Genomic DNA, 26,474 nt, shown 5'->3' with positions numbered 1-26,474 from the left:
AGTTAAAGTGTTGGTGGAAGAGATGAGTATCGGTATAATATAGTCGGAACACTCGACTACATTCGTCCTTTCTTGTTTTTTACTAAATTACATCAAACAATTTTATACTATATTCAATATAGATAATAAAGGATACTTTTTTTCGTCACTTACAAAACTAAGCTTTTCTCTGCAAATTTAGCTAATTTTTTCTGAACAGAATTTAAACGCTCTTTAAACGCTTCCAAAAATATAAAAGTTCTTTCATGATGATAAAATCTAAATCATTATTACTTTATAGCTGGTTTTATAATAAAAATATTGATTCAATTTCAGATTAAAAAAAATAGATATTTTGCATCATATTAAACACTAACTTCATGTATGTTTTGATTACTTGTTTATCTAAACCTTCTTTTTAAGTATTGCAATTTGACTTTAGTTCCAGTATCAGTAGCATAACAAATTACTTACTCAATAATTTTTAAGCACCCCTGAAACAAAGTCCAGACAGTTTCCGCGGTACACCTACAGAATAAATTTTAGCAGCTCAAATTTTAGCATATTTTGAGTAATATATGCCATATAGATGCGATGAGCACACCTTTTTTATACATTATTGAATAAATGTATAGGTCCCAAGTTAAATTAATAAATGAAATCTAGCGTTTGGCATATCGTGGGAATACGTGGGAATCTATGAAATCAAAAGTTAAATCTATCATTTTATTTCTTTATATTTGGGTTGCTATGAATTATACAAGCAATAGTTTTTATGGCAGACAAAAAAATAGCACGAGTTATAGTTGCTTTAGAGTCTAGACTTTGGTTCAGGTGAGTCTAAAGGATATGGAGCAAGTAAAACTATCCCCATGTGTAATTTGTGATAAAATCTTGGCATTTTTGTTTAAATAAAAAATAAACATAGGTTACTTTAAGTGTATAAAACTTACAAGATAAGCTTTATTGTAACTAAATTTAGTTTAACAATGTGTTTTGCATACTTTGGTTTCAATTATCCAGGGTAAAGTTTCTGCTTGGTTATTTAATGTCACAACAGGAATGTTTGCATATTTGAAGTTTTTCCATAATTATCATTTTATGTGTTAACATTTAAAAAAAGAAGCCACGGTGAATTCGGTGTTTTCTTATCAAATACGTAAAAATCACAACTAATCCCTTAAAGATCGACAATTTGCGAGAATTATCCAAAGCCAAATTAGAGTTAAGGTTTTTTCAACTTTGTTTTAACTTCTGCTGATGTAGAGGACATAGATGTAGGAAGATTTCGAAACTTTTCAGTCCGGAAATCCATGCGCTTAAGTAAAAGAATAAGACTATATAGGGCCAGAAAATACATCGCGACTACATCCAGTAAATAGTATTGCCACCAACTAAAAAAAAATTATAAATATGTTTACAATATGGACACAAAAAGAATGTTAAGTAACCTACGACATATTTCGAGAAGGAGCCTGTAGATGATAAGCTCCTTTGTGACGCAATACATATTCCGTCCAATAAATGGCAGTCTCTAAAGCTGATGAGCGCTGATCCAGCAACAGCTTTTGACGGTATCGAGCTGCGTTTCTATAACGGGGATCATGAATCACTTTCATAATGGATTTATAAAGCTGATTCGCCGATAATGTCTCAAGATAAAGTTTTATCGCATAACCATCCACTTCTGCCTTGGCTGAATTGACATCATGATCGCAGAAAACTGGCATTGTTACAACGGGCACTCCATGAAAAACAGTTTCGAACATGCTAAGCAGGCCTCCATGAGTGACAAATGCACGGAGCTTTGGGTGGCCAAGAATATCCTGCTGTGGTAGCCATCTTGAAAGCTTTACATTTGAAGTAAGATCCTGCATATCTGCGGCGCTGCCCTCATACTTCCATAATATATGGTACGGCAACCTCGCAAAAGTTTTAATTAACATTTGACGAAGGGACACCGGCATGTTCGCCGCTTTTACCGAGGATCCCATAGATACATAAATAAATCCAGAGGCACCAGAGGCTCCAATAAATTCCTCCAAGTCCCAGGGAAGATTCTTAGGTGGTTTACAATGAATACATGCAACTTCAGCCACATTCGGATTGAAAGCTCTTGGATAGGATACCACAGCGTGTCCATTTTGAAGAATAAAGCTAACATTTCGGGAAATTTCATAAGGATGTGGTATATGGGAGCCGAGGTGGTGCCGCAATACCAGATGTGTTCGTCGCATAACGTACTGGGAACAAAAATATATTTGAACTTTTGGTAGTCCACACGCTAAAAACATTTCTTACCATGTGCATTAGACTTTGTCCGATCTGCATCCCAGTATTTATAGCCCGCTCGTATAGGCTCATAGTATCCGTAAACCGGGAATAAAAGTTTGGGGTTATGGCATAACTTCCAGGGTTTCCTGCAACCGAGAGACTGCCCGTGTAAAAACCTACGGTGTTTATGTACATGAATGGAATCTTGTATTGGTGCACTAAACCTAAAAGGCATTCTGGAAAGGCTCCATCTAATATGACCAGATCAAAACTACGGTTCATTAGCTCTTTAGTCTCTGCATCTCCAAGCATAGCATCACACGACTGTAAATAAAAAGGAAATTTTTTGTTTCAGAAGTTACCACATATGTACGTATATTTTTCCTGAAATTCTACATACTACCGTTATCATATGCAAAAACATTTATTCAATCAAGGGTGCCACACAAACACATTCACTCAAAATTTAGCTTCAATTTCACTTTAGAGTGCACAAGAGTGTGTCAATTTTAAATAGATAAATCCAGTTATGATTTATTAAGAAATGAAGTTCCTCTAATTAGTTCCTCTAATCATAATTTCCACTTCTCAATAACCTTTAGGCTACACTGAACCGAAGTCCAGAAAAACATAGGTTCCATCACACACAGTTTCCACGGTACACCTAGTAGAATAAATGAACCAAATTTTTAAAATGTATGTATGCCACCTCAAATGCTTTATGCTTTTATGATTTGTCTTTCTACGGAAGAATTTTTCTTATTGAAATCAGGGTGTCGTACATGTTTTATTTTTGGATTTAAGGAAAAGCTCGAAATAATTTTATTGAATATATTATAGTTAGTTAAACAACATTTTCTTCGATTAAATTGGAGTTCTAAATATATATATATTTTTTTAATATCATGGCTACCTTAAGGGGGGACATCTGAGTAGAGTTTTGAAAAAATCGAAATTTTTCCATTCTGCGGCGGTGCCTCACAGGTATATCCCAAAGTACTTAAAACTTTAAACGCGTTTATCTCGAAACCACTTTTTTTGAGACGGCCGGAAACATAACTTGAACACATCTTAACCGATCTATTTTGAATATGCAGAATTTGAATTTGAATTTGACAGTATATTTAAAATACATTTATCTATCGGTACACGTAGGATTTTTTTTTATACTGCTTACTTTTTTTTATCAACAATTTTGTAACTTTTTTTTTTGTGAAAATCTTAATTTTTTTTTTAATTTCTTACCATTTTGCAAAAAATCAATAAATTGCAAAAATCCTTCGTGTGTCGGTGTTGATGTATAGAAACTAACAAAAGTTGATTTTTTGTTCTACATCAAAAATTAAGGACGTTAGCTTTCCGGCCATGTACCCCCTTTAAAATAATAGGGCTTACAAAGAAATGCTGAAGAATTGGCCGAAAAAAATTCCAGAAAATCCGGTTTTTTCCCCAGTTACTCAGATGTCCCCCCTTAAGCCCTGAGCTAAGATAAAGCTAATAAAGCTACTAAGCTTTGTTTATATTTTATTCCAAAGTTGTGGACGGATTTTAGGTAGCCATGACCTACTTATTGTCTGGACTTTGGTTCAGGGGAGCGTAAAGGTTATGGATCAGATGAAATTATGCGTGGAGATTTTTTGCTGTGTTATTAGTTTTGACATTACAATGATGGGTAATTAAACGTACAGTCATTGTTGAGAAGATTTTCGAAAATAAAAAAAAAGATTCAAATAAAAAAAAGAACTTCGGGTGGAGCCGAAGTTGATATAGTTGTCCAATCTTTATGAGAATTTCATAATATGACCAATTTATTCCAATAAAAAACAAAAATAAGGTCCCAAGCTTTTATCTTCGAAAAACCAAAGTTCGTATTTTTACCAAATGTTATTTCCGATTGTTCAGTTATATGTCAGCTATACGATATAGACAGCCGATCCTTATGACTCTAAAACAGAGGTCGGCACGGCCCTATCTCGGGGGCATAGGAAATTTCTCTGCCCGAGCTCTGACACACACACACAGTATAAATGTGTGAAACGTCATGCTCACAGCCTACTTTCTGCTATTCGGTACTAACACTAATACGGTTAAATCATATCAATGTATTGGGGTGCCGACCACTGCTCTAAAAACACCAAAGTTATACCATTTCCGATCAATTAGTTATATGGCAGCTATAGGATATAGTCGGCCTATCCCGGCCGTTCCGACTTATATACTGCGTACAAAGGAAAGGGTTTGTGAAGAAAAAGGAAACAAGACAACTTAGAAGGTGATCCTGATCAAGAATATATATACTTTTTAGGTTCGGAGATGTCTCCTTCACTGCGTTGCACACTTTTGGACAAAATTATAATACCCTCTGCAAGGGTATAAAAAGTCTATAACTCCTCTAAAAATGATCCGATTTGGCTGCTTTTGTGCTTGATTTGTAGGTGTAGATTATCCATTTAAACAGTTTGGTATCAAAACATTTTCCAACTACATTAACCAACTGTCGCTACAAGTAGATTTCTGTTTTGGGGGAAGGAGTGGGTGTGGCAAAAATTTGACATAAACTAGAAATTTGTTTTTCAGGACGTTCATACGGACAGACAGACAAAAGGACATGCTTATATCAACTCAGAAGGTGATCCTGGTCAAGAATATATATAATTTATAGGAGATGTCTTATCGGATAGGAGATTTATCGGAGATGTCTCCTTCAATGCGTTCAACACTTTTGACCAAATTTATAATACCTTCAGCAAGGGTATAAATATGTAAGCAATCTAAAGAGGCACTTATTGGATTGCCATACAGAGCAGTATGAATCGGAACCACAAAACACCGAGCCTTATAAGGTTATATGCAGTTGCGAGTCTATAAAAAATCTGCATCTTTAAAAATTTCCAATGAGAACTTGAGCTGGTTCTTTCAAAGAATAAACAAATGCAGGTAATGAAGGAAGACTTTTAAAATATTCCTTTTTTTTGACAAAATGGCTGAACTTTAAAAAAAAAAATTTTTGGTAAACATTTGTTCATTAAACTGTAAAAAAAAAAAAATATTTTAAATTTTGAAAAAAATTTCTTTACCCGTTATCTGGTGTATATATCCAAGGTTTACAATTTTCGGACCGATAAGCTTATCCATTTTTGAGAAATCGAGATCACCGACTTTAAAAACGTTTTTTTTAAGAAAACGCGTGCATTGTTATCGGGCTCCCTTTAAGATACTCTGACATGCCCACAAAAATTAATGTTTAGCTCGGAAAACATTTATCGTATTTAGTTTAAACTTTAAATGTATGTAAATGTAAATTAGAAAAAAATGAAAAAAAAATTTTTGGATTTTTTGAAAATTTTAACTGTGTAAAACACTTAAAGACCCATTAACCCTCTAAAGTAAGCAAAGCGTCTGCTTAATTTGTGACGCATGAAAGAGTGCCGTTCCAGGTTTTGATTCGGCCCCACTTAAAAAGCTTACCGAGCCAATTATTTACGGGGTAGAGACAAGTCCCATAACATTAAGGACTGTAATGCACCACGTCGGGAAGGCTGAAGGATAAGATGATTTCTATCAAAGTGGACAGAGCTTTTATGTTTACTACTGATTAGTTACTGATTTCTGCAGACAACTTAAAAATAAATTTTAGAAATCTTTTTTTTGTAAAATTAAAAAATCAACTAATTATATATGTATGTATGTATGTGTATTTATTATTGTCAGCATCTTCAACTATCGAGCTTTACTCTCACATTTTATCTCATCGCATACGCCTTCGTACTTGCTGTTATTTTACGAATTATTAACTGTTATTGTACGAATTAGTTCGAGAATAATTGCAAGTAACGAACTGGAATCCTTAGTATGCGCAAGTTGATATGAGCATGTCCGTCTATCTGTTTCTACGCAAACAAGTCTCTTAGTTTTAAAGCAAAATAAAATTACGTACTTTTTATACTTTTTATCTAAAATTGTTTTCTAAAAATTGTTTATCTAAAAAAAATTTCTTTTTATCTAAAACTCTCTACGGAGAAGCGAATATCAATAGCAATCTGTTTTTGTGTGCTTGTGACCAGCAGAATTTGGTGAGCTTCACAAGAAAACGGTAATTATAGAAAAATGACAAAAAAAAAAATTTGAAAATTTTTCCTAAGTCTTCACCAACACCTCAATCTAAGGAAAGGAGAGCAAAATAAAACACCATAAACGTTGGGTGAGGCATAGTGGGCTGAACTTGTGGTCACCACTGTATACTTTATAGGGAAGGAGATGTCTCATTCACTGCGTTGCACACTTTTGACAAAAATTATAATACCCTCTGCAAGGGTATAACAAGAAAGGAAAGCTTACTTCGGGCGGAACCGAAGTTGATATACCCTTGCATTTTAGATCGGATATGTATCGCAAATATCGGTTATAGTTGCCCGATTCTTATGGCCCAACCTCCTATTTCAAAAATACCAAAATTTAATCATTTCCGATCTAGGATATAGTGTATAGGATGATTATAGTCGGCCGATCCTTAGGAACTTCCGTAGGTCAGAGCAATTGCCCAATAGAATCTGTAAGAAATTCCAACTTATCATGTCTAAAAACACGAAAGTTGTGTGGTTTCCGATCTTTTAGTTATATGTATGTAAAAGTCAGATGGAAAGTCAGATGTTTTAGCTAAAGATAGAACTCTTAAAACACCAAAGTTATGGCATTTCCGATCTATTATTTATTTGGCAGCTAAAGGATATAGTCGGACGTCCCGACTTATAGACTGCTTACAAGGAAAGAGGGGTTTGTTGAAAGTTTCAATTCTATAGCTTCAAAATAGAGAGACTAGTTTGCGTAGAAAGAGATAGACATACAGTCATGCAGACGGCCAGACGAACTTGCTTAAATAGACTTAAGAGGTGATCCCGATCAAGAATATGAATAGTTAATATGGTCGGAGATGTTTCCTCCACTGCGTTGTACACTTTTGACCAAAATTATAATACCCTCTGCAGCGGTATAATAATGGTATTTACAAACATATTTATAAACATATAGTTACCATGAAAATAAACTTACTTCAAAGGCATATCGCAGTCCATCCCAAGGTTTAATGGGCATCTCTCCAGCCATTCGTGAGCCCAATAAGTCCCAATTCGTATAATTTTGAATATATTCAACGAGGCCGGCAGGTGTTACCTCGTGAAGGCCTTCAACATGAAAATCTGCCGGAAATCCATTTAGAAAAGTAATATTGTGACCTCTGCAATGTCGAAAAAATTTAATTTATTCATTTAAATTTCTTAATTATAAAGTAGTGAATATTTTTGAGCATAGCCTCTTAACTTTTTTTTTTTGGAATAATACATTATATTTATTATATAATAATATATATTATATAATATATTTACTGCCTACCTGCTTAAAGCTAACATAAAAATAAAATTGCACCGGTTGACAAAATAAAATTAACATTTTTTAAACGCTTCGAATAATTTGTAAATAATTGTTTCATAACCACTAGCATCTACCGAACAAAGAAATGTAATTATGTAAATGCTACTTTTCAACGCGTCACACATAAGACCCGAGCACAGCATGAAACATCAACAAATCACCAAATCTATACAAAACAAGAAAGGAAAGCTAACTTCGGGCGGAACCGAAGTTTATATACCCTTGCAGTTAAAACCGGATATATATCGCAAACATCGGATATAGTTGGCCGATCCTTATGGGAATATGAATATATAATCCAATTTATTACAATACAAAATCTAAAAAAAGTCTCAAGCTTCTATCTTCAAAAATACCAAAGTTGGTATTTCAACCAAAAACCATTTCCGATCGTTCAGTTATATGGCAGCTATAAGATATAGTCGGCCGATCGGTATGAAATTTGGTAGGTCGGATTAACTGACCAAGAATATAATGGAACTGGAACTGTACCAAGTTCCAGCTTTCTATCTTCAAAAACACGAAAGTTGGGTCATTTCCGATCGTTCCGTTATATGGCAGCTATAGGATATAGGCGGCCGATCCTTACGAAATTTGGCATGTCGTATTATTTTGCCAAAAATTGCGCTCGTGTAACTCTCTAACTCTAAAAACACCAAAGTTATACCATTTCCGATCAATCAGTTATATGGCAGCTATAGGATATAGTCGGCCGATTCCGGTCGTTCCGACTTATATATTGCGTGCAGAGGAAAGAAGGGTGTGTGCAAAGTTTCAAGTCGATAGCTTTAAAACTGAGAGACTAGTTCGCGTAGAAACAGACAGACAGACGGACCGACGGACAGACAGACAGACGGACAGACGGACAGACGGACATGCTCATATCAACTCAGGAGGTGATCCTGATCAAGAATATATATACTTTATAGGGTCGGAGATGTCTCCTTCACTGCGTTGCACACTTTTGACCAAAATTATAATACCCTCTGCAAGGGTATAAAAATGTTTTGGTGCGTTTTGAACTGATTCTATTCTCTGATTATGATAGAATAGAGTCTGAGCAGACTCTATTTGTTTCTAGATTATACCATTTAAGTTCTCGTTCACATAGTGAAATTGTACAATATTGTATATCTACTTGTATAATATTTTGTCATACGAACCTAGATATAAGTCCTTTAGCCAGCTCCCAAAATGGTATTTTGTGTGACTTTGTTCCACCTGAAAACATAGTTGCTTAAATTTTCTCGCTTGTTATTTTTTTAAATTCACTTACCTTGAGTAGCCATTAATATGTCAGCTGCTAGCGCATAGCAGGTACAGATAATTAGTACAAATACTACTATTTGACGCATGATGCTGCAAAAACGTTTTAAATACAATTCAGTGCATTGTCTTCGTTAACCAACAAATATAGCTGTATACAATTTCTAAACCTCTTTCTTCTACTTCAGATCAGTAATTGAAACATATCTACGTAGCCACACGAATTTATTTATTTTTTTTTATTTTTAAACTCCATGCGCGAGGTATTTAAGCCGTTTAATGGACCGTTTAGTTTGTGACCCGAAATGAAATAATGTATTTATAATTATTTTGTTTGTCACTACCTAAAGAATTTTAAATGTACGCACAGTGTCAGGGAAAAGTCAGTGGGCAGTAAAGTTAAAGTGACCTTGCCTTTTAGCGTAGGTCCGTGAGCGACTTACAAAATAAATGCCCTTTATATACCTACAAAGCTTTACTAATACAATTAGTTTTACTTGACGTTTTCGAAGAACTTGCCGCTAGTTATATGTTTAGAAATTTAAACTAGCTAATTTGAAAAATATAGTGACGTATCCGTAACCTAAGTGAATAGTCCAGTGAGGTATCAAAAACACTTTATTTTTATACCCTTGCAGAGGGTATTATAATTTTGGTCAAAAGTGTGCAACGCAGTGAAGGAGACATCTCCGACCCTATAAAGTATATATATTCTTGATCAGGATCACCTCCTGAGTTGATATGAGCATGTCCGTCTGTCCGTCTGTCTGTCCGTCTGTCTGTTTCTACGCGAACTAGTCTCTCAGTTTTAAAGCTATCGTCTTGAAACTTTGCACACACCCTTCTTTCCTTTGCACGCAGTATATAAGTCGGAACGGCCCGGATCGGCCGACTATATCCTATAGCTGCCATATAACTGATTGATCGGAAATGGTATAACTTTGGTGTTTTTAGAGCTAGAGAGTTCAAATTTGACATGAGAGTTATTTTCGGCCGACTATATCCTATAGCTGCCATATAACTGAACGATCGGAAATGACCCAACTTTCGTGTTTTTGAAGATAGAAAGCTGGAACTTAGTACAGATTTAATTCTTGGTCAGTTGATCCAACCTACCAAATTTCATTAGGATCGGCCGAATATATCCCATAGCTGCCATATAACTGAACGATCGGAAATGGTATTTGGTAGAAATATCAACTTTCGTATTTTTGAAGATAGAAGTTTGGGACTGTTTTTAGATTTTGTATTGTAATAAATTGGATTATATATTCCTATTCCCATAAGGATCGGCCAACTATATCCGATGTTTGCGATACATATCCGGTTTTAACTGCAAGGGTATATAAACTTCGGGTCCGCCCGAAGTTAGCTTTCCTTTCTTGTTTTTTAATCAAAATAAAAAAAGAACGCTTTAATCGATTTTCCCGACTATATGATACCCATTTCAACCTTTAACACCCACACTTTAACTAGCCCATAGAAAAAGAAATAAATTTGTAAATTTATTATACCCTTGCAGAGGGTATTATAATTTTGTCCAAAAGTGTGCAACGCAGTGAAGGAGACATCTCCGACCCTATAAAGTATATATATTCTTGATCACCTATATATATTCTTGATTATTCAGGATCACCTCCTGAGTTGATATGAACATGTCCGTCTGTCCGTCTGTCTGTCCGTTTCTACGCGAACTAGTCTCTCAGTTTTGAAGCTATCGTCTTGAAACTTTGCACACACCCTTCTTTCCTTTGCACGCAGTATATAAGTCGCAACGGCCCGGATCGGCCAACTATATCCTATAGCTGCCATATAACTGATTGATCGGAAATGGTATAACTTTGGTGTTTTTAGAGTTAGAGAGTTCAAATTTGACACGAGAGCTATTTTTGGCAAATTATCACGACATGCCAAATTTCATAAGGATCGGCCGACTATATCTTATAGCTGCCATATAACTGAACGATCGGAAATGACCTTACTTTCGTGTTTTTGAAGATAGAAAGCTGAAACTTAATACAGATTCTATTATTGGCCAGTTGATCCGACCTACCAAATTTAATTAGGATCGGCCGACTATATCCTATAGCTGCCATATAACTGAACGATCGGAAATGGTACTTGGTAGAAATATCAACTTTCGTATTTTTGAAGATAGAAGTTTGCGACTTTTTTTAGATTTTGTATTTTAGTAAATTGGTTTTATTATAATGTAATCATAAGGATCGACCAACTATATCCGATGTTTGCGATATATATCCGGTTTTAACTGCAAGGGTATATAAACTTCGGCTCCGCCCGAAGTTAGCTTTCCTTTCTTGTTTAATTTTATTTAAGATGTATTAAGTATTATCTAAATCTATAAATTTAGAAATATGTTTTGTAAATAACAACTCAAACAAACCCGTAAGATAGAAAGCTAAGACTTAGAAAAAGATTATATTTTTGGTCAGTTGATCCAACCTACCAAATTTCATAAGGAACTGCCAGATAACTGAACGATCGGAAATGGTATTTGGTAAAAATACCAACTTTTGTATTTTTGAAGATAGTACTTTACTTTACTTTGGTACTTTGTTTTAGCTTTATTTTTTATAAATTGGTTATATTATGATCGGAAGGATCGTACAAATATATCCGATGTTTGCGATATATATATGGTTTTAACTGCAAGGGTATATCAACTTCGGCTCCGCCCGAAGTTAGCTTTCCTTTCTTGTTTTTACATCATCTATACAAAGTTTTAAAATAGTTTTTTAATAGTGATTTAAATAAATCACGCTTAATAAAAAATATATCACTATCAAAAAATATCATATCGTGTTAAAAAAAAAACCAAATTATTAACCACAAAGTTTCCTCTAGTCAAAACGAATGTTTTGGGAATCGTTACGTTATCACAGATATTAATTCTTACCCTATTCCGCGACGCTTTTGGTTAAAGTAACGTTTTCTCATTTCTATATATATAATATGTTATTCAAAAGAAAAAAAATAAGCCTATATGCCCATATCCATATATACAGTTATTTTCTATCTTCTCTATTCAATACGGACTTTCCCGACAGAACCCAAGCTGTATGCAGAGATAAAGTGCAGAGGTCATGGACACAGCTTGGAGTTGACAGAGCGTAAACGAGAGTCAAGAATAGTCAAGAATAAATGTACCGTACACATATACTTTATAGTGTCGAAGATATCTCTCACATATGGACATTTTTACGTTCTATCGCCTACTTTCAGGCTTCTTTAATAATAAGTTATCTATTTAAAGAGAATGTAATGAATATTATTGTATTACTTAAATTATTCAAATTTTGGAATCTATCGGAAAAGAAAACTATTCAAATAGGGGATTAATATACGGGGTCCAAATATATAATATGATATTTTTGCTGTAACTCTTTTAATCTCGGAAAACTTGGGCCTGTTTATTGGCCCATAGGATACTTTAGTATCAAATAAATAACCTGTCAAAATTTCAAATAATAAACAGTCGACTACTAGGGCAATAGGGCATGTAGAAAACCGTACTTTGATCGCGGGTTTCTCGAAACCAAATTTTTTAAAGTTGACAGATAAGACTATTTTGTTGAGAGAATCCAATTTCCCCACGAGCCCCCATTCAGTGAATTTCATATTTTCATTCGATTTTTCAAAGATTTGACCAAAAGTGTGCAACTCAGTGAAGGAGACATCTCCGACCCGACCCTGTATATATATTCTTGATCAGGATCGCCTCCTGAGTTGATATAAGCATGTCCGTCTGTCTGTTTCTACGCAAGCTAGTCTCTCAAATTTAAAGCTATCGACTTGAAACTTTGCGCACACCCTTCTTTCTTTTGCATGCAGTATATAAGTCGGAACGGGATAGGCGATCCTATAGCTGCTATATACATATCTGATTGATCGGAAATGCTATAACTTCAGTGTTTTTAGAGTTAGTGAATTCGTATAAATGAATTTTGTATAAATGCTGTTTTTGGCAAAATAATACGACATGCCAAATTTCTTAAGGATCGACCGGCTTTATCCTATAACTGCCATATAACTGAACTATCGGAAATGACCCGCCTTTCGTGTTTTTGAAGATAGAAAATTATATCTTCGTATAGATTATATTTTTGGTCAGTTGATTCAACCTATCTAAATAGTATTTGGTGTTTAGTAAAAATACCAACTTTGGTTTTTTTGAAGATAGAAGTTTGGGATTTTTTTTTTAATTTTTGGTTTTTGTAATAAATTGGTTGTTTTATGATATTCTCATAATGATCGGCCAACTATATCCGATTTTCGCCAATTACAATTGATATAAACAATTGTCGATCGTTTTTATCGTTTTTTTCCATAATGATGCCATTTTTTTAAAATTGAAAACTTAAATTGAAAACAAAATCGAACCTCCGTAGCTAATATTATACTAAATCGAAAATGTTTTAATTCATGACCCAAACTTTCGAATTGGAGGTGAAACCTTACTGGCCATTGGGGGCTATTAGAAAAAGACGTCAATGAAAAAAATTAAGGATAAATTAATTAAGATAATTAATTAATTGTTTTGAAAAAATTAAGGGATAATTTAAATTTCTTAAAGTTTACACGATTATCTACTTTTACTTTTTATGATACTGATTACTTTAAACGGCAGTACACAAAGGGGCGAACCACAAGCCTAGCGTGCGCGTCAACAACACTATAGTTGCAGAATTAAACATTTTTTGTGTGCGTCTGAATGAACCATATACCAATCGGAGGGTGTTCTAATTAGTCTATCAGTTTGGAAGAAATTTGCGAAAATGTAAAATTCACTGAATTGGGACTAGATGGAAAATTGGTGTCTCTCGACAAAATAATTTTATTGAACTACAATCTAATTTTGAACAAGCGTCGATTGACACCTCAACCGACTTGTTTAGAAGTTAATCAAGACAACTCAATTGTTCTTTTACTTCCGAAATTAAATCTAGTGTGTCTCCTCTTTGTCTGTTTGCTCAATCCATAAAAAGTTTGATATATTAAGTTTTAAAATATGACCAACACTTGTTCTACAATTTTATTAAATACTTTTAAATACTTATTATACCCTTGCAGAGGGTATTATAATTTTATCCAAAAGTGTGCAAAGCTGTGAAAAAGACATTTCCGACCCTATAAAGTTTATATATTCTTGATCAGAAATACCTGCTGAGTTAATATGAGCATATCCGTCTGTGTTTCTACGCAAACTAGTCTATCGGTTTTAAAGCTATCGACTTGAAACTTTATAAGTCGGAAAGGCAATATTTAATAGCTGCCATACAACTGCTGGATCAGAAATGCTAAAACTTTGGTGTTTTTAGAGTTAGAGAGTTCGGATTTTGTACGAATTCTATTTTTGGATAGAAAGTTGGAACTTCGCAAAGATTCTATTTTTGGTCAGTTGATCCGAACCAAATTTCATAACAATCGGCCGACTATGTCATACAGCTGCCATATAACTGAACGATCGGAAATGGTATTTGGTAAAAAGTCCAACTTTAGTGTCCTTGAAGATAGAAGTTTGGTACATTTTTTTAGATTTTGTATTGTAATAAATTGGTTATACTATGATATTGTCATAAGGATCTATGATTTGTCAACTATATCAACTTCGGCTCCGCCCGAAGTTAGCTTTCCTGTCTTGTTATACCCTTGCCTAAGGAGACATCTCCGACCCTATAAAATATATATATTCTTGATCAGGATCATCTCCTGAGTTGATATGAGCATGTCCGTCTGTCCGTCTGTCCGTCTGTCTGTTTCTACGCAAACTAGTCTCTCAGTTTTAAAGCTATCGACTTTAAACTTTGCAGTGAAGGAGAAATCTCCTTCTCCTTATAGGAGAATAAATTATTTTGCTAAAAACGAAGTGATTGCTAAATTTGAACTCTCTAGTTTTAAAAACACCAAAGTTATACCATTTCCGATCAATCAGTCATATAGCAGCTATAGGATATACTCGGCCGATCCCGGCCGTTCCGACTTACATATATACTGCATGCAAAGGAAAGAAGGGTGTGGGCAAAGTTTCAAGTCTATAGCTTTAAAACTGAGAGACTATTTTGCGTAGAAACAGACAGGCGGCCAGACGGACATGATCATATCAACTCAGGAGGTGATCCTGATTAAGTATGTATGTATATATGTATATACATTATAGGGTCGGAGATTTCTCCTTCACTGCTTTGCATAATTTTGACCAAATTTATAATACCCTCTGCAAAGGTATAAAAACCTGTGGACGAGGTAAACTAACGGTGACAAAACCGCAAGGCACACCCAAAATAACTAAAATTCTATTGTGTGACGAAAAAATTTAATAAAGGTAATACATATATGTAACTACTTATTAAAAACTATTCTTATCCGGCCGTGTAAGAATAGCTTTTTTTGTGTAATTTTATATAAATAGCTTCAATTAACGAATTTTCTTTAAATTAATTCCACTATCATCTCGTAGATCATGGTAATAATGCTTGCGCATTAGAAAAAGCTGGTTTAGTAACTTTAATATTATGACTGCTGCTACCGCAAGCAGCATTATTATTACGATAACACGTGTGTATGTAACAGTGTATGTAAGTTTAATGCGTCCGAAATGAAAATGAAAGTGCATGCTTTATACAGCTTTCAAAAAAGCTACATATGTACATACATACATATATCACACTAAAAGCATCGACGCAACAACTCGCTTAGCCAAAAACTGTAAGGAGGGCAAGCATTGGACAAAGCCGACGTTAACATACTCTTGGGAATTATTCTCAACTATCGTTTTAAATTCCCAGCTTTTCCAAAGTGAAATAACCCCACATAAAATGCGTTATCATTTGAAACTAACTTAAACAATTTTACTTTTACACGCTAACATAGACATAATTCATTACAGATAGATTGACATGCTAACTTATCGAAAAGAGAAGACAACAGTGTTCCGCAAACTATCCTACAGCACAAATTTGTCTGAAGAACAGTTGACCCTGTGTACATACACACATACATACATAAATGTAAGTGAAAGCAGGCTTTAAGCATCAAAGGTGTGAGTCAACCGAACCCATCTATTTCGTGTAAAACCATTTTTTTTATTTTTAAATCCCCCAAAAAAGGGTTGGAAGTTTATGTTTACATGACAACATATGTTTAAGTATTAAATATTTGGGTATCTCGTTTAACTTAACTTTTGGGTTTCTCATTTAAATCATTTAATCTTATTAAACTATTTTACAGTTTCTTAAGATTTAGAGCTGCGAAATTGTTGATTTTCCTGTTCGCCTGCTGGTAAGAGCAGTACCCAGCCTCACATTTTTTGGAAGGCCCTTATATTAAAAGAAGGCAACGAAAATTTTTTCATTAAATTTTTAAAGTATCTTAAATATTTTTCATTAAACACCTGATGTATGCACATATTATACATACGTATTTATAAATTTATACTTATTTAAAATTTACTTAAATTGGCGAAGCCGCCGAAATCTTTATTGTGGCGAAACCCGCAAGATTTTCCGGTATTAAACGAACACTAAAGTAAGAAACATATAAACATGCATGTGTATGACTATGCATAATCGCATAGTTTACGATACTATTATTGGTATAATCAAAAAACCAAGATTCATTAAGCTGTCAATCAAAAATTAGGTACTATATATAGTAATATATATTACTATATACCATATATTAGGTACTTTATACATATTTTTAGTAAAAAAAATACTTTTTAATTTTTTAAGTAAAAACTTTTAACATATTGGAATACATATATAAATTACACAAAATCTGTTTGAGCTCACATATTGTCAATAGAAAACCGCACTTGAAAAATTTTAGATGAAAATTACTGAATAGAATACATCTTATGTTGAGTCATTTTTAAAATTAAATTATCTTATAGTATTTTTACGGCGCGAACGCGTACGTACCTTAAGTCTTTTGTTCAAGCTTCCTTTCAAGCTTTTTTGTTTACTTTGTAGTAATTGTATTTTTGTTGATTTGACCTTGCTGCAAGTTGGGCGTTTCTGTTTTCAATTTACAATCATATTACCCACAAGGTAAAATTAAAAGCCGCATACATTTCTTCGATTGTTAGCTTATTATCTATGGTTTGAAAAAATTTTTTTTAGTGGACATCTCCGACCCTATAAAGTATATATGTATGTTCATGATTTGGATCATCGCCTGAGTTGACAAGAGCATGTCCTCAGTTTTAAGCTCTATATCTCAGTTTTAAAGCTATCCACTTGAAACTTTGCACACACCCTTCTTTCCTTTTCACGCAATATATACATACATAAGTCGAAACGGCCGGGATCCTATAGCTGCGTTCGTGTGTAACTTTGGTTTTTTTAGAGTTAAAGAATGTTATTTTGTACGAATGATATGAAATAATAGGACGTAGCAAATTTCATAAGGATCCGCTATATCCTATTGCTTCCATATAACTCAAAAATGGGAAATGACCCAACTTTCGTAAAGATTTTTGGTCAGTTGATCCGATCAACCAAATTTTATAACGATCGGCCGAATATATCTTATAGCTGCCATATGACTGAACGATCGGGAATGGTATTTTTTATTTGGTAAAAATATTATTGGTATTTTTGAAAATAGAAACTTGGGACGTTTTTTTTTAGATTTGCTATTGTAATAAATTGGTTTTATTATGATGCGATTTTTTTACCTATACCTCAAGCGACAAATCTATAGGCAAACGATTATTATTATATTTACAAGTTATTCAAATTTAAAGATCTACCCAAAGTTTTTCATTATTTTTTTGTACCTATAGTACTGAACTTAAAGGCCTCTATGCATATGCATAGAATTTAACTTGCTTTACAGGCAAGCACTTTATAGTAAAGTTGTTGAGGTGATATTTTCAACTTGCTCGTTGGGCATATGTATGCAAAGATGTTAACACACTTTCACCAATGCAGACGTATTATTTAATATCAAATTTCGGTGTGGTGATATAAAATCCGAGACATTTTTAATCGAAACACGTTATATTCGCTGATCAGCACGCTTTGTAGGTAAAATTTTAAACTTTATATGACAATTACTTGTCCTTTTTTTAATTTTGAAAAGTATGTGATAAGAAAATGTGGTCCTATGAAACTGTTTCAACTATCCGCGAGAGTCAAAAACCTGCCAAAAAAACACGACTTTTCACTTTTCTTTGCAGCTTTAACGATGCATAGACGAAGTTTCTCCACGGTTTAACGTTTGGCTCGCTTGGCGTTGCTTAACGGAGTGTGTGTTGTATGCACCTCGCTTTCGATTGGTTTCGGTTACGTTTAAGTTTCGGTTACGCGATCTAAACACTATCTCGGTAATAATTGTCCGGACGTCCAACACTAATGTAAATAAAGAACAAATACTTACAAATCACCAAAATATTTTACATAGTATACTTATAATTATACTTATACATTTTATAATATTCTCTGCGTTTCCCCACGACTCAAAACGGCGACTACAGTTACAACCAGTGATGCCAACTTGTCCTCTTTCCATGAAGATTTTTTTCGATTCTGAATTTATCCAGTTTTCTTTAAAATTACTTATTAAAATAATATTAAAATATTGTTTTAAATAAGAGTGTTTTCCACTTATTTTATTTATTTATTTATTAAAATTTTTCGTTCTCTTATCTTAAAAAATGTGTGGCATCACTCTGTTGTGCATTATCAATAATTTTGACAAAACGTGTTGCCAGAAATATATCGGGTTCTTATCGAAAAGCTTAGTACTGAGATCGAAAAACATGTTTGACGAGTAAAAACGTTTATTGAATAAACTTTATTCTTTCCAGTGTGAACGCGCATTTTTAAATTACGCTAACTTCGGATTTCTCCAAGTTTTCCCGAAGAATTTTCGGATCCCTTCGAAAATTAATTTGAATTTAAACATTTTTGAACCTATAGAACATTCAAAGAACCTACACAAAAGGTTCTTTAAGCCTTTTTAAGCCTCTTTAAAGGTTCTTTTGTTCTCAGATCGCCAAAAACTTTTTTCCAGCTATACTCCCATTGTTCCAAGAAGAATTGAGCGAGAAGCAAATAGGTGGAAAACTGTTTTTGACAGGGTTTTTACATCACCCCGTACTCAGATCGAAAAAAAATACCAGAAATTTACATGGGCATGCCAAACCGCACCAAAAAACGTTTTACAGGTCGCGAGTACTAAGCTTTAAAATTTAAATAAATTATCCTGTTTGACAGAGTCAGTGATACTTGCAAGAAATTTTTCGGCAAAAACTGTTTGTTCGAAAAATAGAAACACATCAAAACATTATAATATTGACTGTACAACATAAATTCGAATAAAACAAAAATAATCAATAATATTCAAAATAAAATAATTTTTAGAAATTATCCACCAAAAAAGTATTTGATAAAATAAAAAATACCTCTTGACCTGTCTTGAAAAACACGGAGGAAAAATACCTGTGACAAGCCAAAAATAAGTAGTATGAATGTTGATGTTAAAAAATGTTATACATGTTATAAATGTTATACATGTTATAAATGTTATACATTATAATTACATTCTGCATTAAAATGATTCTTACACAATAAAGCCTAGTACTCTGACGACGAAAATCCACGTGTGTCACACGTGTGACAGCGGCCAAACTCCAAATAAAAAATACGGTGTGAAAAAAGGAAGAAGAAGAAATTTTTGGCTCCTAGATTTTGCCGGTACTCTGACGACGAAAATTACACAGTGCGACAGTGATTTGGAACTTTTGAAGAGACCTAGTAGGAATGGTTCATTAGGTCGAGTATAGTATAAAACCGTGTTTGAAATTTTTCTAACACCCTCAAAATCTTGATTTATTTAGAAAAAACGGGTTTTCGGGACTTTTTTGCTCATAAAAATTCCTAAGCGCATAATTTTAAACCGATTTTAAAATTTTAGACGTTTTTTAATAGTTAAATGTTGTAGCTTTTAAAAAAAATAGATCTTTAATTTATTTCAACAAAAAGGATAAAATATGTACGCAGGAAACTGACATTTTTGAATTTTTGTTGTGTTTTTCAGATTTTGACGCCATTTTTTCGGTACATCTTCCAAGAAAAGGTATCATTATTATACATATCAATATTGTCTCGTTAATTCTGAATAATACGACACCAATTTCATTACAAAATTGAGAAAACTATTGAAGTTATAACGCTTTTCCCAAAACAAGTCAGTCCAATCTTGCTAGCGTTTCGGAGTAATAGTGTGCCGTTCCATTTCGCTTATTCCTTTCTTTTATACACTTTTACTCCGGAGCGCTAGTAAAATTGCACTGACTTGTTTTGGAAAAGCGTTATAACTTCAACAATATAATTCATAATTTCCTAATGAAATTGGTCTTGTTCAAATCAGAATTAACGAGAAAATATTGATTTGTGTCAAAAATGATATCATTTCTTAAAAATGGTACCGAGAAAATGGCGTCAAAGTCTGAAAAACACAACAAAAATTCAAAAATTTTAGTTTCTTGCGTAAAAATTGTATCCTTTTTGTTGAAATAAATTAAAGATATATTTTTTTTTCAAAAGCTACAACATTTAACTATTGAAAAACGTCTAAAATTTTAGAATCGGTTTAAAATTACGCGCTTAGGAATTTTTAGGAGCAAAAAAGTCCCGAAAAACCTTTTTTTCTAAATAAATCAAGATTTTGAGGGTGAGGGTGTTTGATTCAATCGTTTTGAATTCATTTTTGCCTATTTTTTTTTGTTTACAAACAAAAGTTGTTCAGTATTACCCTTTTCCTTAATTTTTTTGGTCACACTAGCTCGGTAGCCAAATAAAGAGCGATTTTACTAGCAAACGTGTGACACCGGATTTTCGTCGTCAGAGTACTAGGCTTTAAGTGTTAAGCCTAGTACTGAGTTGACGAAAATCCGCTGTCGAAAATCCGCTAGAGAAATCGCACTTTATTCAGCTACCGAGCTAGTGTTACCAAAAAAATTAAGAAAAAGGGTAATACTGAAAAGCTGTTGTTTGTAAACAAATAAGCAAAAATGAATTCAAAACGATTGGATGTTGGTGTTTTGCTTATGTATTTCGCCGCTAAGGAGCTGATTAAGAAAAAGAAAACTGGGTCAAAATCAAAATCAATCAAAAATCAATTCCTTGCCATTTTATGGCATTTAAATGCCCCTTGTGGGTCAAATCCCATATAATGGGCTGCGCCTTGACCGCACTAATTAATTTCAATTTATCCTCGCGCGCCGAAAATTTTTCGGGCCGACTATTTTTTTCTTTCATCAATTTTCCCTCCATGTTTCAGCTATCAAAATAAATAAAATTAATTCTTTCAACACCCCAAAATCAGCTGTTTATCTTTTTTGATCCGGCAACGCCATTCAATTCGATAACAAAAATTTTCGTCAACTCAGTACCCGCAAAATCTAGGAGGCAAAAATTTCTTCTTCTTCATTTTTTTACACCGTTTTTTTTTATATTGAGTTTGACAGCTGTCACTCGTCGACAGCGGATTTTCGTCAACTCAGTACTAGGCTTTAAATTGAAAAGAAAATATGTATAAAAATATATGAATTAAAATTATAAATTTGTCAAAAAAGTTAAAAGCAAAATAATTAAAAGTGAGTGAGAGTAAAATAAGGGGGGAAGTGAAAACGTAAAACAAAAAAATGTTATTATAATTCAGATCCGCGGAAAGATAAATTTAGGGAAGGTCATCCGGTATTGATCCGAAGATAAGTTTGGCCCAAGAAAGGGTGGGCCTCAACTGGACCCGATACCACGGTGTCCAATCGTCTGTGTGCTGTGTTGTGTTTTGTGAATTATTATTTTGTGATTAGAAAGATACGCAGACCCTTAAAAATACCTTTTAAGATCGAAGGATTCTCGGAAGCTGGACCCGTGGCATCCGACGAAAATCTGCGAAGATAAGGCTTTTAATTACATTCTTGTTTAGTAAAGTAAAGTAAAATACGCATCTGAGTAGAGTGGGAATCCTTTTGAGTGTGTTTTTTATAGTCCATCAGCTCGAGGATGTGGTCTGAGTATGATAAATGTGATGAAGTATATTCGGCAAGGAATCAAGCCCAATCGGTGGAGCAATCTCGGGGGTCAAGCTAGGACCTCCAGAAGCATGGCAGTCTCCGAGTTTGTGCTCCGACCAAAGAAGTGACAGAGGTCTTATCGCATGCCGCGAAGCGAGGTGCTGAGGGAATTCCATGGGTTAGTGGAGAATGGTATCGGATTTATATACGTTCCAACTAGAGGACGGACTGGCCATATCTGCGGTACGCGCTCTAACAGCAATTTGTAGAGCGTAGAAAATTATATCCAGATTATGTTAACGTTGCATGAAAGATATATTTCATTACCAAGCTTAGAGGCCCAGACGACCGAAGCGCGCTCGTGAAACGAGTTATGAACTTAACAGAAAAGAGTAGATAACTACTTAGAAAATTTAAAACACATGTTTTTAAGTTTGATGGACATAAAAGTAGGATGATAGCGTAGAGACCATTGTAGTGCGAACATGAGACGCAAAGAGGGTCGTGTTGTACATATGTGGAACTACAATGGCTAGGGAATAGAGGACTTAAGTTTCTAGTCCTTCTATTAGGAGGAATATAGAAATTTAAGCGTGATAGTAAATACTACCTATCTACCACCCTGCATTGTTAGCCACCCAGCATTGTTAGCTAACCACCATTGTTCTACGATTAGTTAGGGTTGGTAAGTATATTAGTCAGAGTCTTCTACGATACGAAAGAAGCTGAAGATTTGCATCCCAGTTAAGACCTCTAAACGCAAATGTTAAGAAATTCCTTTGTACGGATTCTATGCGGTCTTTCTGTACTCCATATTGGGGACTCCAGACACATGAACCGTACTCCAGTGTTGGACGGACCAAAGAAATAAATAAACTTTCAGTATTATAGGGGTCATTTAATTCTTTTGACCACCTTTTCATAAAACCAATGACACCATTAGCCTTATACATTATTGTGGAAATATGGACGGAAAAATTTAAGATTAGATTTTAGATTAGAAAGATTAGATTAGAAATTTAGATGTTTAAGTCTAATAGGACACCTAGCTCATTAACATAAGTTAATTTTTTAAAGGCAATCCCATAGAGAAATTACGTAGCCTGGAGAGGAAGAGAACGACAAAAAGAAATAAGTTTGCATTTTGATCCATTAAGTGTTAAATCATTCGCTAAATACCCATTTTGAAAATTTTTGGAAAAAATCGGACTGAAGTTTGCTTTGGGCAGAAGCTGATTTGTATTTAAGACAAAGCTTAACATTGTCTGCATACATAATTACTCGTTATGGGCACTCGGGGCAAGTCGTTTATAAAAAGAGTAAACAGTAGAGGGCTTTTTGCGAACTCCAGATGTAGCACGAAGCAAGAGGGAATGAACATTTTTAAATAGGGCTCCATGTGTTCATCTATGCCATAGAATGTAGAACAAAGGACAATAAATTATTGGTGGTGGAGCGACGCTAATGAAGCCATACTGACATACCATAATTGGCGGCATCGGACTTTTTCCTTTTTTTATGTAAGGGAATTATAAAAGATTACTTTCACTTAGGGGGAAACATCGAGGTTTCCTAAGATAAGTTGAAAAGTCTATGTAGAGGTTGTCACAGAGAACTGGCTGAGTATTTTAGCACGCAGACTGGTACTCCATCCGGGCCTGGCGAATAAACGGGTTTAGCCCTTAGAAGATCTGAAAATTAGCTATTTTCGGAGAAAGACGGACAGAAAATAAGATTTGCTGATTGAGTGTTATATGCGTCAGACAGATCTGTCACTGTAGGCGGAAAGTAAGTCGTTTGAAAAAATTTTGCGAATAGATCGGCAAATTCCTATAACATTCAGCGTTATGCACGGTAAAATTCGTTCGAGCTAGTAGATATCTCGAAAATCTATACTACTGCAGGTTTTTTTTTATTTAAAAAAGAGACTGTTTGTAGTATTTTTTAAGGTCGTAAGGCACCTTGTAAACCAAGGAGGATTTATTGAAGTGGACGGATATTTTCAAGGCAAACATAACTCAAAAAACGTTTTTAATGTATGGTACAATTTTTCTAAAGAGGCATTTATATCGGTGCATTACAGAATATCGGACCAATCTTATTTCCCACCAATTGTGAATCTTATTTCCCACGAAAGGAAACGTCTGCTCCATACCAGAAATGGTTTCATTTGAAACCTCAAGCGTGTGGTGAAATGGATCCTCTGGGATTGAAAGGGGCAAAGCTCTGGAAAGCGTGGTACCATCAGGAACATATACAAGATATAAGTCTAATAGCCGACCTAGGCACATGTCTAAAGTGTAAAGGCACATGTCAAACATGCCCGCGGTGGTGCGTGATAAGTGGTAAAAATGGTGAGTTGTTGACATTAGACCACTTTAGTTCTGGGATATTAAAGTCTTGTGATTTTACCATTTCAGAAGCTAGATGGGAGTCTACCGAAATGAGGACTCCTCCCCCTTCACTGAGGTCGATCACGTCTAAATAAAGTGTACTGATTTAAAAAATCTTCGGAGCTAAAAATCTCCGGCTTTAGCCACGTTTCTGTAAAGCAATGGCGAGCAAACTCTCATTTTACATAGCACTGACAGTATGAACACTCTCAAATTTTTTTAGAAGCTCTCTCATTTGCTCTCATTTGATAGCCCAAACTAAAAATCAAAATGTTTCACCGAGAAAAATTTTCTTAGAAATTGGCTTGGAAAAAGTTTTCTCCATAGAAAATATAGATAGAGAAGCGTAGCTTTTTATTTTTTTAAGAACTCTTGCTAGCAAAGCTTTCTTTAAAATAAAATACACTACACTAGTTGAGAGTCCAACAGCTTTTTTTTTGGAAATATCTTAATAATACTATTTGGAATATGTTTTGTTTGTTCTTTTGTGAGTACCCCCTTCTTATTTTTGTTGTTTCAGAATATTACTAATTTTTTTTTATATTATTAATTTTATTTATGGACGCTTGGACGCTTCTTGGGGCATGAATTCTGGTGGGCAAGCGGTGGCCTCTCTGACGCCGGGCATATCCATGATCCCATCGCCCACGGCTCCTGCTCCTTGCGTTCTATCCTTGGGCGTGGGGTTGGCGGTACCACGGGCCACGGTGTTACCCGCCGCACTCTTCCTCCGTCGTCCGCCTTCTTCTTGGCCGCCGCTGCTCCAACCTCCATCTTTATCGCCCGTTCGCTGACCTTCCTACTTCTCTCCCAACTTTGTGTGGCATTCTGCCCTGGCCAGGTCCACGGCTGCCTTCATCAACAATCTTAACAATCTTAAGGATACCTCCTCCATCAACTATACCAGTCGCGACACGGGAGTAGCCGTCACCCAGAGTCTCATTACTAACAAGAAAGGAAATTTAGTGCCCATTCCAACTTTTGATTTAATGAAAAATTAAATAAAAAACTACGTTTTTTCGCTCAGTGAATGCTTTGCTCTCATTGTTTTTCTCTGCTACGCATACACTCAAATTTTAAACATGTGTGCGTGTTGTACTGCTGTAAAGGCTATAATATGGGATGCAAAGAGAGAACTATCAGAATATAAATGAGGGAGATTGCTACGTAGACCTTGCTTGCTATTACTTCATTTTGAATTTGCGGACGAAGAAGCGGTGGAAGGATGGTAAGTGGTTCTAACATGTGGAAATTTCACACCTAATGGTTTTAAAACCTTTTTTCTTTACGGTACCCGGATGACATTCTTGGACGAAAATGTTCTCTGGTGAAAAATTGGGTAAACAAATCGTCTTGATCATCAGCTCAGGTACAAGGACAAACACACCGCATGCCGATCCTGCTTTAATCCGGCCTCCTGCCTGCCCCCCTGCTTGAAGCAGAAACTACAGGGTGGGCCATTTAAAGTTGACCCACTTGACTCTTAAAACAAAAACAAAAAAAGTGGATAATTTTTTTTTATTCCAAAAATCATTTATTTTGGTCCAAGGAGATTTTTTACAAATTATTATTAAAAATTATGTCACGTAAATGGGCACCTTTAGCTCTGACAGCCGAATCCAGCCTCGGCTGGTATTTTGGTCCAAGGAGATTTTTTACAAATTATTATTAAAAATTATGTCACGTAAATGGGCACCTTTAGCTCTGACAGCCGCTTTCTAACTTTTACTAATAGTAGGACAATGCGGGGTGTAGTTTTTCCACATAACCTCATCAACGGTGAAGTAGACAGCCAGCATTTACTAACACGCTTAAGGGACATCTGAGTAACAGGCCAACAAAATGCGGATTTTCTGGAATTTTTTTTGGCCAAATCAAAACAGCTAATCGAAAATTTGTAAATGAGGTTTTATTATATTATATTTAAAGTACACAATAAAATTTTTTTTTAATAAATCGAAAACAAAATGGCGGCCTTGCAGCCCTTATTCGTAGGCCCTATTTTTTTAAAGGGGGTCCATGGCTGAACACCTAACGTCCTTAATTTTTGAACAAAATCTAGAACAAAAATCAAGTTTGGTTAGTTT

At 34.6% G+C, this 26,474-nt stretch overlaps 1 protein-coding gene and 1 long non-coding RNA gene across 8 annotated transcripts; one reads left to right on the top strand and one right to left on the bottom strand.

Moving 5' to 3' along the window:
* Positions 1-912: 912 nt before the first annotated feature.
* Positions 913-16,985, bottom strand: Ugt50B3 (UDP-glycosyltransferase family 50 member B3). 4 transcript variants are annotated; one of them, XM_017248638.3, is made up of 7 exons: positions 16,887-16,985; positions 8,957-9,039; positions 8,844-8,901; positions 7,303-7,486; positions 2,281-2,577; positions 1,435-2,222; positions 913-1,373 (listed from the first exon to the last, which is right to left on the bottom strand). In XM_017248638.3, the coding sequence occupies exons 2-7, from the start codon at positions 9,033-9,035 to the stop codon at positions 1,205-1,207; spliced, it is 1,575 nt and encodes a 524-aa protein (XP_017104127.2). In that variant the 5' UTR covers positions 9,036-9,039; positions 16,887-16,985; the 3' UTR covers positions 913-1,204. The 4 variants fall into 4 exon arrangements, with proteins under 4 accessions (XP_017104127.2, XP_070134035.1, XP_070134036.1 ...); XM_070277934.1 differs by lacking the exon at positions 16,887-16,985 and adding an exon at positions 9,291-9,378; XM_070277935.1 differs by lacking the exon at positions 16,887-16,985 and adding an exon at positions 9,315-9,372.
* On the top strand, positions 9,457-26,077 carry LOC108130257 (uncharacterized). 4 transcript variants are annotated; one of them, XR_011442254.1, is made up of 6 exons: positions 9,457-9,550; positions 15,854-15,974; positions 24,078-24,348; positions 24,415-24,584; positions 24,640-25,615; positions 25,752-26,077. It is a non-coding gene; the product is annotated as an uncharacterized lncRNA (long non-coding RNA). The 4 variants fall into 4 exon arrangements; XR_011442255.1 differs by adding an exon at positions 16,195-16,245 and having other exon boundaries at positions 24,415-25,615; XR_011442253.1 differs by having other exon boundaries at positions 24,415-25,615.
* The last annotated feature ends 397 nt before the right edge of the window (positions 26,078-26,474 follow it).

The sequence above is a fragment of the Drosophila bipectinata genome, chromosome 2R (genome assembly GCF_030179905.1).
Source record: "Drosophila bipectinata strain 14024-0381.07 chromosome 2R, DbipHiC1v2, whole genome shotgun sequence".
Lineage (NCBI taxonomy): Eukaryota > Metazoa > Arthropoda > Insecta > Diptera > Drosophilidae > Drosophila > Drosophila bipectinata.
This window is presented reverse-complemented; position numbering and strand designations above follow the sequence as displayed.

What these genes read in the sequence shown, in the direction of transcription:
- Ugt50B3 (XM_017248638.3), bottom strand. Translation starts at nt 9,035, where the DNA reads ATGCGTCAAATAGTAGTATTTGTACTAATTATCTGTACCTGCTATGCG. An exon ending in CATATTAATGGCTACTCAAG is followed by an intron (nt 8,902 to 8,956) that starts GTAAGTGAATTT and finishes CTATGTTTTCAG; the next exon opens with GTGGAACAAAGTCACACAAA. An exon ending in GACTGCGATATGCCTTTGAA is followed by an intron (nt 2,578 to 7,302) that starts GTAAGTTTATTT and finishes TTTTATTTACAG; the next exon opens with TCGTGTGATGCTATGCTTGG.